We start from the raw sequence: 13,640 nt of genomic DNA on the forward strand, positions 1-13,640 counted from the left end.
TGGTCAACCAAGCTTTCTATAAGACTATCTTGGAGAGAGCTTGAATAGTATTGTAACAAGCCTTGGATTCTCCACTACACGGAGCTAGTACATAAGCAAGCACATGTGGTTGTAACATTCCACTGTTGGGCTAGCGGGCTTACATGTATGTATTGTATGATTGGAACTTACACTTCTTTATATAATAATATCCACCAAGTTTTCATGCATATGTTGATATTGTAGTTAGACTATTCTAGTTGTTGTAGCAATGTATGTTGTTTAACATACATAGTTGTGTATGAACTATTTTGTATGCAATTATATGAATCTTGTTGCAGATGTATTATTGGTTTAACCATCACTTTGGATTTCCAGCTAACTTTCTTTCAACCTTGTGATGTATCTTCACTTATGTGTTCCATTCCCAGCTGAGTACTGTTACAGGTTTCCAAGGGGTGCACTCATTTAACCCACCTATGTTACATCCTCTCATGCACCTTGCGTGACTCACTATAGTGGTCACACCCTTGCTACCGATAGAGTTATCTTACTTGCCTATGTGTGACATCACAGTCAAGGCATTACTATACGAACCACTGCTGGGACTCCTACACTAACGGTTTGAGGTCTAATTGGGACTTCTTACCGGGGAGATCCCCTTACATGTTAGTGGACCCAGCACCATCAAGAGGTTCCTAATGCCTCCAAGGGATATCCAATTTGAGCCTTATTCAATATTTCATGGCAATCTCTTGTGTCATGTAATCCCCTGCATCATACAGCCATAGACACAAAATTGTCAGTGCATAAGTAAACATAACAATATACCAGTTATCTTACCTTGTTGTGCCAAGCACATTGCCTTGTAGTTGAAAACATCCATGCCATTACCTAAGGGACACCAATTCCCTGGACAGATATAGCTATAACTAGAGACCAACTATTATAATTTTAAATACGTGTCCATGAATATTGCACATATCCACATAGTCTCAAACAAATCAAGGTTAAGAAGACTTCTTGTACGCAAAGAACTCATTCGTTTGGAATTAGGGTTTCCAAACATAGCCAAATGAATTCTTATCCAATTCCTTTATTTTACCATTTACCTTGCTACAATTGAGTCTTTCTATATTCTATCACATCACCTAGCTATTAACTGTATATAAGAAAATCAATTGTTACCTTCACACGCTAATGCTAAACATGTTTCCCGCAATTGTTTACACATTTAAGTCACATATTCCAAGGATCAAGGCATCCTATTTATTAATTTTAAATCAAGCTTTACCAATACTAACAAATATATCATAATCAACTCACAATTATTATGCATAATACTACTACCAGGACCTACTTACACTCAAGTACATATCAATTGTCTGAACACATATGTATTAGTACAACCATCTTAAACCGATATCATTTATTCATGCAATTCTATAGAAACATACTCATGTCATGAAAATAATCAAGCATTCAAACAACTTACAAACATATGATGTTAAATAAATCAACTAGATGACATAATAACACACTCAACCATAAAATAGATGACATAATTCCTTAATGTATCTCAAGGGAGTTTATCTTGTCTACACAATTAATCTAGTTTAGCATGATATAACTTCACAACATGTCAAATCAACATAAATAAGACCATGATGTCCATAACAATAACAAACTAACATATTCACATCTTAAACTCATAAATAATGGTCACTCATGCATACCAATCACATATGCACAATGTTAAATCATACCTAAATGTCGTAACCATAACCATTTGTATAGGCCAATCCATGTTAGCATGATTCATATAACCTAAAGATACTAATTGCAATAAACATACTCATCATGCATACAACCACAATGCATATAACAACAGGTTACTATCCTTCATGACTAATCGACGCATGTACATATGGAATTAACTAATATATTTTGTACATGTAACCAAAACAATGATAGAATGACCCAAAAGTGTAACTAGGTTCTGGTAAATCTAGCAAGATACATATTATAAGGCTATCTGAGATCTCTAAGATGACATATTTGGGTGGATGGGGCATTTTGGATTTCAGAAGGTTCAATCTGGCTCTTTTGGAAACAAACTTATGGAGGGTATTCAATGAAGATGGCCCATGGTAGATAATTTGTTTTGGTAAATACATGTTTCAACATAGCATGAAGGAATGGGTTAGAGCAGGGGTACCCTTGAATGCCTGTTCCTCTATCATATGTTGAAGCCTCAAGACGCTGATTCCATTATGATGCAGTAGCCTTCATTGGCTAATGGGGAATGGAAAAAATATTTTAATTGGAAAGGATGCCATTAAGGGTTTATCTCGATGCCATATTCTATCAGCCCCTTTGATTCACTTGCTAAATCACCAGGGGATCATACTCTAGCTAGCATGTGGATGGGGGACTATACCTCATTGTCCACCCTGGCATGGCCCCGTGTATGGCATCTTGGTATTCCTCATTTCTTTGAAGAGGAATGGGAAAGTTATCAACTCTACCAAGCGGGCATCACGCGGTAACAACGTAGGGATCAACTTGTATGGAACGGTCACATGGTGAATTGGAGGATTTGTGCCATGGAAGCACATACTCTCATCTCTTCATACATCATGCCCCTTCATTATGGTAATTGGATTGATCATATATGAAGTTGTCATGTCCCTTTGAAATTAAAATTCTTTGTATGGTTAACTATCCACAGCCGCATTTTGATTTGGGATAGATTGATCAAATTGGGATTTACTGGTCCTCGCATATGCATTCTTTGCAAATCAAATGGGGAAGACTACTATCGTCTTTTTTTAATGTCCTTTTGCCGGTGTTGTTTGGGAGGATGTTTCCCATCTCCTGGGATTAAATGTTGCTTGTGAATTATTTTCTATTACATATTGTCTCATATCATGGGCCCAACATGCTAGGCCTTATAGGGTTGTACCATTTATACATTTTGGGGGATTTGGTGAGCTAGCAACAACCTCATATTCGAGGGTAAAGTCCCATATATCAAGATGGTGGACCTCAAGATTGTTGGATAGTTCAATGAAATTGGTCCATGGCATCCCAAGGCTCCTTCTCGATCAGTCACTGTGGTTGATTTGGGTGGTAAATTCCCCTTATGTTACTTTGACAGTGTATCTTTAGAGAGAAAATGTGGCTCTGGTGTATATCTTCATATTAATCCCTCTTCTCCATATCATTTTTTTGGTTTGGTGGGTTTGGAGACAATTACAGGGAAGAGATGATTGCTTTATGGGGTGCTCTTCAATGTGTCTCTTGGATATGCATTGAGAAGGTTAAGATCATTGACAACTCCCTCTCTTTAATTCAGCGAATATAGGGTAGGAGTGATCTGGATGTCCCTCGTCTATGCAATTGGATGTAATGAGTTCAAGACTTGAAGGTTTCATTACCTGATGTGTCGTTTCAACATGTATAACAAGAACAAAACCTAGAGGCGAATGCTCTTTCCAAGCGTGGTGTGGCTCTCTCTAATGGGCATATGCTTTAGTAATACAGGTTCAATGGTATCATTAGTGGCCAACACTATTTTGAGATCTGAAGGAGAGACATTCCTATCTCTTCTGCCATTTTCAAAACTTCTTTTTTTTTCGAGAATTTTTGTACTCTGTCTCTTTACCTCTGGTTTTTTATGTTTTTTCTCTCATTGTGAATAATCCTTTTCATAGTCTTATAGTGATGTATTGATGGCATATCAGTAGTCCAATTTTGTTTATATTGTGTAGTTTACAATTTAGCTCGAGAAAGACTTGCAATATATGTATGCTAATGTAAAACAATATTCACCTCTATTGACGACATGTTTCTATTTTTTTCTTCTGAAAAAAAGTGCTCCAACTACACCCGGTATCTCCTGATATGCTTATCCCAGACAAAGTAAAGTAGATAGTAGCCATGAGATTTATGGATAATTAGATGAACAATGTGGATAACATTTTGAGTTGATACCGTTGGGAGTAGGAAGGATAATGTGCATGGACAAGTGGGATGATTAATCTCCTATTGGTTTCTCTCATGCTTTCATTTGAGTGAGCACCTCCCAAGGGCATGGGCATGGGTGCACAAGAAGTCGTCATGACCGAAAAGTTTGGAATTATCATGGCGAAGGTGGTTCTAATAGAAGCTATTCATGTGTCATCGATGTCTAGGCCTTTCCAGTGAGTGTCTATTAGAATTGTGGATGTCTATTTGAATTTTTCTTATGTTCAAGTACTATTTTTTCATGTACAATCCTATGATGATACATGTATATGTATGATTCAAAGTTTGTTTGTATATTTTTAGCTTTGGGTTACACCCATTAAGTAAAAGAAAATTATGAATGGACACCAACTTATGGCATTGTGTTAATGTTGATGTTTTAAAAATCAACCATAACATGTACTGTTATTATTGCGTTAATAGTAATGTCATTATTGTATATATAATGAATGTTGAGTGAACATTGTTATTACTTATTCTCTCTCTTGAAAGAGTGAGAGAGAACTATAATAATAAATTTATTCAATATTGATCAATAAAATTCATAATATTGAAAAATAAATTTGTATAACAATAATTTGAATATCTTATTTTATTTTTGTTAAACATAATTAATAAAAGAAAATACAAATCACTTCAAAAACAAAATCTCCATTTTATTACCATTTAATGTCTATAATTTATATTCAAACTTGCTCTACATTACACTGCATGCATGCATGTATGTAGCACTTATTTTCTATTACCACGGTACAAAGTCTTTGGATCCGTATAAACTTCTCGTTCAGGTCAGCATTTGGCACGGGAATATTTTTTGGAATGAAATTGGTAGCTGATGTCATCTATCTATCTGATCCAGCTACACCCATCAATGTAATCGATGGTTATAAATGGCGCGGCTTCCATAGGACTGAGTTCATGTGACCATGCAACTCTTTTGGTTTCACTTGCAACAGCTCCGGAACATTTGTACTGCCCCTAATGCGTGGTTCTGCAGATGCAGAAAGAATGAAAACATGAATATGTTAGAATGAGAATTAGATATGGGATTCTCAGGATTGATTGATTATATATATATATATATATATATATATATGTATGTATGTATGTATGTATGTATGTATGTATGTATGTATGTATGTATGTATAGTACTGGTGCAGGCGGGATAGAATAAAAGGATAGCGCTGGCTTACTTATCTCTGCTGGGATCATTCCAGTTATCCCATCCTTGGGGGACGGTAATGTCAGCCATGTAAGTGTAAGCGTACAATACTGTGGAATATGGTGCCCATGCCCTGCCCAGAAACATTAATTCGTTACCTGTTGAAATGTAATTTCAACTGCAGTACCAAGTTGAACAGTGACCGCGTACTTTCCAGCAAAACCGCCTGTTCTCCATCGCACCGCCTTTCTCGCAATGGTGGTATTTTCTCAAATGGCTCCGATCACATTCACTGCCTGACGCGTGTCCACAACAAATTTTCAAAACCGTTTTTTTTCCCTGAGTGTAAAGGTCATGTGGTTTGATCGAGCGTCAGTCGTCCAATTGAAAAGTTGGTTGATGTCCGTTGATTGAAACAAAGATGCGTATAGGCCTGCAACAAATGACATTGCGTGAAAGTTTTTGTTTGACTGACAGCTCTCCACATGAAGTAATAAATGGAATTTACAGTGGTTTGGTAAACATAGGTAAAATTTTAATTTTAATGTTTTTTTATCATGCACGGAAGTATGGGCATAGGTAATAGTATTTGTTATGTTTTTTGTTGTTGTTGTGTATTGTATATGCAAGGAGAATTTACGCACCAGAGCGTGAGTAAGGAGCGAATGAAGAAAATCTTTTACATAGAAGTGTAAAATTTTTAATGCACAGCAATGCAGATGTAATGTTCTTTTTTGTTGGGAGATTGAAATGGAATGTGCAGCAGCACAATTGTAAATCTTTTTGGTTGTTCGCTAAATATGTTTTGAAAATATACGTAGAAGCGTAGGAGGCAGAGTATATAATTTTTATTTGGTGTTGAAAAAGGATGCGCAACAGCAGGAGTTAAATTTTTTTTGTTTTGTTCATTGAGATAAGAATGTTAAAAACGCAGCAGAGTATGTAAGAGACTTTATTCTTACAGCAGTAAATGTAAGAAATTTTTACACACAATAGTGTAAAATTTCTAAAAGAGACAGAGTAATTTTTTTTGGAAGTTCTTGGAGAATCCCTCTGTGAGAGTAAGAAATTTGTATCAGGAAATTTTTATTAATGAATATAATGTTTTATCGTGCATCTGAAATACTTTGTTATGTCTAGAAACAATTTAGCTTCCCTGTGTTAAGATCCTGTGGAGAAAACAGAGCATTGTTCTTTGTTCTTTTGTGTTTGGAATTATTAGAAATTCCCAACAATGGTATCAAAGCTTGTCCAGGCTCTTTGAAGATGTCAAAGAAGATGAAGGAACGGTTTCTTTTTGTAGCAGCTTCTCGAGCAGAGTGAAGACTCAATCAAAATTCCAAGGTATTTCTCAAGCTATTTTTTTTTTTGTGTTGAAAACAGTCAGTGATTTTTAAATACACAGCCAAATATTTGAAGCATAGTTAAGAGTGCAAGAATGGTTGGTTCCAGCACCAGCACTAGCATGGGTATCTATAATACTCAGCTCCCACAATTTAATGGAAAAAACTATGACTATTGGGCAATAACTATGAAAGCTTTGCTTTCCTCACAAGACTTATGGGAATTTGTTGAGGATGGATTTGAAGAACCAGCAGATGAAAATGAGTTTAATAGGTTAACTCAAGCACAGAAAGATCTGTCGAAGAGCTATAAGAAGAAGGATTCTAAAGCCCTCTTATTTTTGTATCAAGCGGTGCATGAGAGTGTGTTTCAAAGGATAGCAGCAGCCAAGACATCCAAAGAAGCATGGAAAACTCTCAAGACAGCCTATCAAGGCATGGAGAAAGTGAATACAACAAAACTACAGTTGTTGAGGAGAGATTTTGAGAATCTTTGCATGAAGGAGTCAGACAATATTGACTCATTCTTTACACAAGTGATTGGTCTGGTCACACAGATAAGGTCTCATGGAGAGATTCTTGAAGAGAGGAGGATTGTGGAGAAACTATTGAGGATCTTACCCTCAAAGTTCGATGTGATTGTCACCACCATGGAAGAGACAAAGGATCTCACAAACCTCTCAGTTGATGAACTACATGCATCATTGATAACACATGAGCAGATATTGAGTAGAAAAGAAAACTCATCTCTAGAGCATGCCTTCAAGACCGAGATGTCCTTTAGAAGAGGAAGAGGTCAAGGCAGAGGAAACAAGAGATGAAGAGGCAGAAGCCAAAACAGAGGTGGAAGAAATAGTCCAGCAAATGTTCAAGGAAGAGGCAACAAACCAAATCAGAACCAAGGACAAGGCAGCACCCAACAAAGTGGACAACATCATGCTGAAGGAAAAAGGTATGAAAAATCCAATGTCCAATGTTATTATTGTAAAAAATATGGGCATTATGCAAATTAATGTAGGAAGAAGCAGCATCACATGAATAATAGAACTAATGCAAATCTCACTAGAGAAAATATCGGCCAAAATAATTTGTTTTTAGCTTGTAATATGACAAGAAACATAGCCTTGTTTTCTATGTTAGATCATAGTGTGAAGTCACAAGTCACACTAGGGGCTGATAACAAAGTTTCTGTTATGGGAAAAGGAGAGGTAAATGTCTTAACAAAGAAAGGAGAAAAGAAAACCATAGCAGATGTTTATTATGTTCCTGGAATGAAATGTAACCTCTTAAGTATTGGACAACTTGTTAAAAAGGGTTACAATGTTTTCTTTGTGAATGATGTATGCACCATCATAGATAGAGCACCCAGCAAGCAATGTATTGCTGAAGTGAAGATGACAAGGAACAAGATGTTCCCTCTCAGAATGAAGGTAGATTTAAAAAATAAAGAAGTAATAGCAACAGTTACAGAAGAGGCTCTCCAAAACGAACCAAAAGATGAAAATTGGTTGTGGCACTTGAGATTTGGACATTTCAACTTTGGAGGTCTTAATTTGTTGAGTAGAAAAGGAATGGTAAAAGGATTACCATTGATAGAGAAACAAACAACCTTTGTGAAGGATGTATCTTGGGGAAACAACACAGAGAAAGTTTTCCATCAGGGAAAAGCATAAGGGCAAAATCACCCTTCGAGATTGTTCACTCAGATTTATGTGGACCGATGCAAACTCCATCACTTGTAGGCAGCCACTACATACTAAAATTCATTGATGATTTTACAAGAAAAATTTGGGTTTATTTTTTAAAGAACAAAAGTGAAGTGTTTGAAAGTTTCTGCAATTTCAAAGCACTTGTAGAAAACCAAAGCGGGCTGCATATCAAAGTTCTAAGAAATGATAGAGGAGGTGAGTATATCTCCAAAGAATTTCTACGTTTTTGTAGAGAAAATGGAATTCATAAGCAGTTTACCACTAGGTACACCACACAGCAAAATGGAGTTGTCGAAAGGAAGAATAGGACACTCATGGATATGGCGAGGAGTATGTTAAAGGCAAAGCATTTTCCAAATGATTATTGGGCTGAAGTTGTACATTTTGTAGCGTACATTTTGAATAGATGCCCTACAAAAGGAGTCATGAACAGAGTGCCGAAAGAAGCATGGAGTGAGAGAAAGCAAGGAGTCACCCACATGAAAGTTTTTGGATGTGTGGCTTATGTACACATTCTAGATCAGCTAAGGAATAAGTTGGATAGCAAAGGGGAGAAATGTATTTTCATTGGATATAGTGAGGAATCCAAAGCTTACAGGTTGTATAACCCATCCACCAAGAAGCTTATTGTGAGTAGAGATATTCAGTTCATTGAGAAGGAAGCTTGGGATGGAAGCATAGAGAAAACAATGAATGTTGAAACCTCTTTGTCACATGATGAAGATGATGAGGAGATGGTTGAAACACATCCCCAAACAGTAGCACCAACAGAAGGACAGCAAGGTACACCCTTGAGGAGAAATGAAAGTGCTTCTCCAAGCACATCAAAAGGAGGAAATTCAAGTGCTTCTTCAAGCACTTGCACACCAAATGAAAGAGGTAAGAAGTTCAGAAATTTAAGTGACATTTATGAAAAAGAGGCAACAAATGAAGGTATGAATTATTTGCTTGCATTATATTTTCATGTTGATGAGCCTGTTCATTTCAAAGAGGAAATTAAGGATAAGAAATGGATAGAAGCTATGGATGAGGAAATCAATGCCATAGAAAGAAACAAGACATGGGATTTAGTTGAACTACCAAAAGGAAAAGAAGTCATTGGTGTTAAATGGGTCTATAAGACCAAGAGTAATGCTGAAGGCAAAATAGAAAAACACAAGACAAGATTGGTTGTCAAAGGATATAAGCAGCAATATGGGAGAGACTATGAGGAAACTTTCACACCGGTTGCTAGAATGGAAACAGTGAGAGCAGTGTTGTCCATAGCAGAACAAAACAAGTGGAAATTTTACCAGATGGACGTGAAGTCAGCATTCCTGAATGGAGTGTTAAAGGAAGAGGTCTACATTGAACAACCTCTAGGCTATGAAAATAAAGGGAAATAATACAAAGTGTGCAAATTGAAGAAAGCTCTTTATGGGCTGAAGCAAGCACCAAGAGCATGGTACAATAGGATAGATTCCTATCTACTGGAAAATGGATTTGAAAAATATGAGGGAGAACCCACTCCCTACATCAAAGAAAAGGATGGTAAAATAATAATTGTTGTGTTATATGTTGATGATGCTATTTTCACAGGTAATGATGACTATCTTATTGAAAATTTCAAAACAGTCATGAAAGAAGAATTTGAAATGACTGACATGGGTTTGCTGAGGTACTTCTTAGGAATAGAAGTAGAACAAAATGAAAATGGGATTTTTATCTCACAAGGGAAATATGTCAATGAAGTGTTGGAAAGATTTAATATGCAGGATAGAAAAAGCAGCAATCACTCCCATAGTAATAGGATTAAAACTCAGCAAAGAGGATAGCAGCAAGGATTTTGATCCTAGTTTGTACAAGAGTATAGTTGACAGCCTCATGTATTTAACTGCAACTAGGCTGGATATAATGTTTGTTGTTAGTTTAATTTCCAGATTCATGGAGAGGCCAAAAGAAGCACATTGGCAGGAAGAAAAAAGGATTCTGAGGTATGTTAAAGGTACTAAAAGGTTTGGCATCTTATATACTACTTCAGAATGTTCAGATTTAGTAGGATACACTCATAGTGATTGGGCTAGAAGTGTAGATGATCGGAAAATCACATCCGGTTATGTTTTTCACATGGGTTTAGGAGCCATTTCATGGGCTTCTAAAAAATAGCCTATAGTAGCATTGTCTACAAGAGACGCAGAATATGTGGCAGCTACAGTAGCAACATGTCAAGCAGTTTGGATGAGAAGGATGTTAAGGAGCTTATGCCAAGAGCAAGTAAAAGGAACTATGATTTTTTGTGACAATAGATCAGCTATTGCATTATCCAAGAATTCGGTGTTTCATAAGACAATGAAACACATTGAGACAAAGTTTCATTACATCAGGAAATTGGTAAACAATGGAGAAATTGTCTTAAAACATTGTAGAACTCAGGATCAGGTTGCAGATATTCTAACCAAACCATTGGGGAAAAAAAGCTTTGAATTTTTGAGTAAATGTCTAGGTATGACTGATAACCCAGCAGTTGAAATTAAAGGGGAGTGTTTAAATCTAATTCAACTGCAGTACCATGTTGAACAACAACCGTGTACTTTCCAGCAAAACCGCCTGTTCTCCACCGCACCGCCTTTCTCGCAATGGTGGTATTTTTTCAAATGGCTCCGATCACATTCACTGCATGACGTGTGTCCACAAAAAAATTGCAAAACCATTTTTTTCCTGCACCATAAAGGTCGTGTGGTTTGATCGAGCGTCAGTCATCCAATTGAAAAGCTGGTTGATGTCTGTTGATTGAAACAAAGCTGCATGCAGGCCTACAGCAAATGACATTGCGTGAAAGTTTTTGTTTGACCACCAGCTCTCCACGTGAAGTAATAAATGGAATTTACAGTGGTTTGGTAAACGTAGGTAAAATTTTAATTTTAATGTTTTTTTTATAATGCACGGAAGTATGGGCATAGGTAATAGTATTTGTTATTTTTTTTGTTGTTGTTGTTGTGTATTGTATATGCAAGGAGAATCCACGTAGCAGAGTGTGAGTAAGGAGCGAATGAAGAAAATATTTTACACAGCAGTGTCAAATTTTTAATGCACAGCAGTGCAGATGTAATGTTATTTTTTTGTTGAGAGATTGAAATGGAATGTGCAGCAGCACAAATGTAAATTTTTTTTGGTTGTTCGTTGAATATGTTTTGAAAATATACGCAGAAGCGTAGGAGGCAGAGTATGTAATTTTTATTTGGTGTTGAAAAAGGATGCGCAGCAGCGGGAGTTAAAAATGTTTTGTTTTGTTCATTGAGATAAGAATGTGAAAAATGCAGCAAAGTATGTAAGAGACTTTATTCTTACAACAATAAATGTAAGAAATTTTTGCACAAAATAGTGTAAGATTTCTAAAAGAGACAGAGTAATTTTTTGGAAGTTCTTAGAGAATCCCTCGGTGAGAGTAAGAAATTTGTATCAGGAAGTTTTTCTTAATGAATACAAAGTTTTATTGTGCATCTGAAATACTCTGTCTAGAAACAATTTAGCTTCCCTGTGTTAAGATCCTGTGGAGAAAACATAGCATTGTTCTTTGTTCTTTTGTGTTTGGAATTATCAGAAATTCCCAACATTACCTGTCAAATGCAGTGCACCCGTGTTGTCCGATAGAGAAGACCTCTTCTGAGATGTAAATGCCCCATTATGTATAGGAATGGCATGAAAACCGCAGCTCTCCAATCAACAAATCCAAAAATTCATTACAAGCAGCTCCCATTTTATATGAGAAATGAAAATCAAAATAATGTCTGTCTGTGGGTACTGCAGATTGTATTTGTGTTTGGTTTAAACTTTACCTCATAGATAGAGCTTCCATTGTCGCATACAAAATCGATAGCACCCTCAATGTAACAGTTTTGAAAATAATGCCTTCCACTTTCGTCTAACACGGTGTCCTGATATCCCATAAATCTGCAATCGTAAAACACAGAACGATCTCCCGAAATCCTCACTGCCAAGGCTTGATCTTCCTGGCTAAGATTTCCGGAAACATATGAATTCTGCATATATATAAAATTGACTTGATTATTTCAAAAATTATATATATAATCTAGGCATATGTCATCTCATGTACTTTTTATACTATGACATTAATAGTCAATAATAAAATTAAAAAACCTTACCTTGGTTCTGATTTTTCTGGCTGTGAAATCCAAAGCATACACAGACACTGTTGCATAATAATATGTCTCACCGCTCGATTTCACGCTATCATTCCAAGTGATGACGGTACTATTGTCGCCCGACCCACTGACCCTCACGAATGGCTTCTCTATAGGAATCGTCACCTTCTCTCTACACAACAGTACCAGTACACACAAGAATGAAAGGACTCTCATATATACAACCTTTCGGTTTCTGGTCACAAAACTTTCGTTTGCCTTCCCTTTTTGACATAATTTATTTCCCAATAAAATCCTTCATTCTAAGTAAACGACATAAATGAAATGTATGTAAGTTAGAGCTATTTCCTCCTCTTATAAAACTCTCACATTATTATTATTTGGTTTCATTAATTACCAACCTATTAATGCCGAGTCGGATATTAATCACGACGGGATTCTTATTATGCACTGGAACTGCATTGATGCCCCCCTGGACCGTTGTGAAATCGCCTTGACCTGCCTCCTTAGCTACTGTCAACACACGGGCTTTGTGAAAGTTGGCAGCAATTCCAGACCTCCAATTCTGTGGAATCCAACTTCTCCCAATTATTGTTTATACGTTTTACAGATTTTTTATGGATAGCACAATGGGTAGGTTGCGTAAAAACCATGTGTGCCACTACAAGAAATACTCCTATAACAAGAAATCCTCTAGAGTTGGCCTTGGCCATGGCCATGAATGAATTAAGGGAATGGGTGGATTCACAAAATTGGTGTGTATTGAAAAGAATGTATCAACCCAATTCTATATATGTTAGCAATAATCTATCATTTTCAAAGTAGTCACGCATAAAACAATAATTCTTATACGGCCAGCAGAGGTAATTAGTAACGCCCTACTCCCGATCAGTTTCGCTTATACAGCTAGCTACCCTTCAGCTCTCAGCCAAATGAAAACCCAAACGCTCAGCATTGCTCAGGAGCTAGTCCTAATCTCTCTGCTCAACTATTTTATGCCTTCTCCTCTGGTTGTGGTTGTGCACACCATGACCGATCATGTGATCGCTATTTGAGCCTTTGCTTTCCTAATCCACCTTTTACAAAATCCTCAAGCAGAATTCTGTGGAATCCACCTTCTGCACAATCCACCTTATCCCAATTAATATTTGTGCAAACCCTAAACCACGATGCTGGCGAGAGAAATATTATGCTACATAGTAGACAATGGGCCTCATATATATACTGATCTGATTCTATAATTTTCAAACATGACTCAAATTCAAACTACGGTCT

At 36.6% G+C, this 13,640-nt stretch overlaps 1 protein-coding gene across 1 annotated transcript in view; it reads right to left on the reverse strand.

The window, feature by feature from the left end:
- The window catches only part of LOC149259016 (putative pectinesterase 11), a 73,455-nt gene extending 60,377 nt beyond the window's left edge, over window positions 1-13,078 (reverse strand). The window contains exons 1-6 of the mRNA XM_089446170.1: window positions 13,016-13,078; window positions 12,767-12,930; window positions 12,366-12,537; window positions 12,039-12,242; window positions 11,820-11,916; window positions 5,203-5,329 (exon numbers count right to left, since the gene is read on the reverse strand). Of these exons, the coding sequence (XP_089302296.1) occupies window positions 5,203-5,329; window positions 11,820-11,916; window positions 12,039-12,242; window positions 12,366-12,537; window positions 12,767-12,930; window positions 13,016-13,078 (827 nt within the window). The remainder of the gene's footprint in view (window positions 1-5,202; window positions 5,330-11,819; window positions 11,917-12,038; window positions 12,243-12,365; window positions 12,538-12,766; window positions 12,931-13,015) is intronic.
- Window positions 13,079-13,640: the final 562 nt, after the last annotated feature.

This window comes from Pinus tabuliformis, chromosome 6 (genome assembly GCF_031772625.1).
Source record: "Pinus tabuliformis cultivar Carrire ecotype Pingquan chromosome 6, CPIR1, whole genome shotgun sequence".
Taxonomy (NCBI): domain Eukaryota; kingdom Viridiplantae; phylum Streptophyta; class Pinopsida; order Pinales; family Pinaceae; genus Pinus; species Pinus tabuliformis.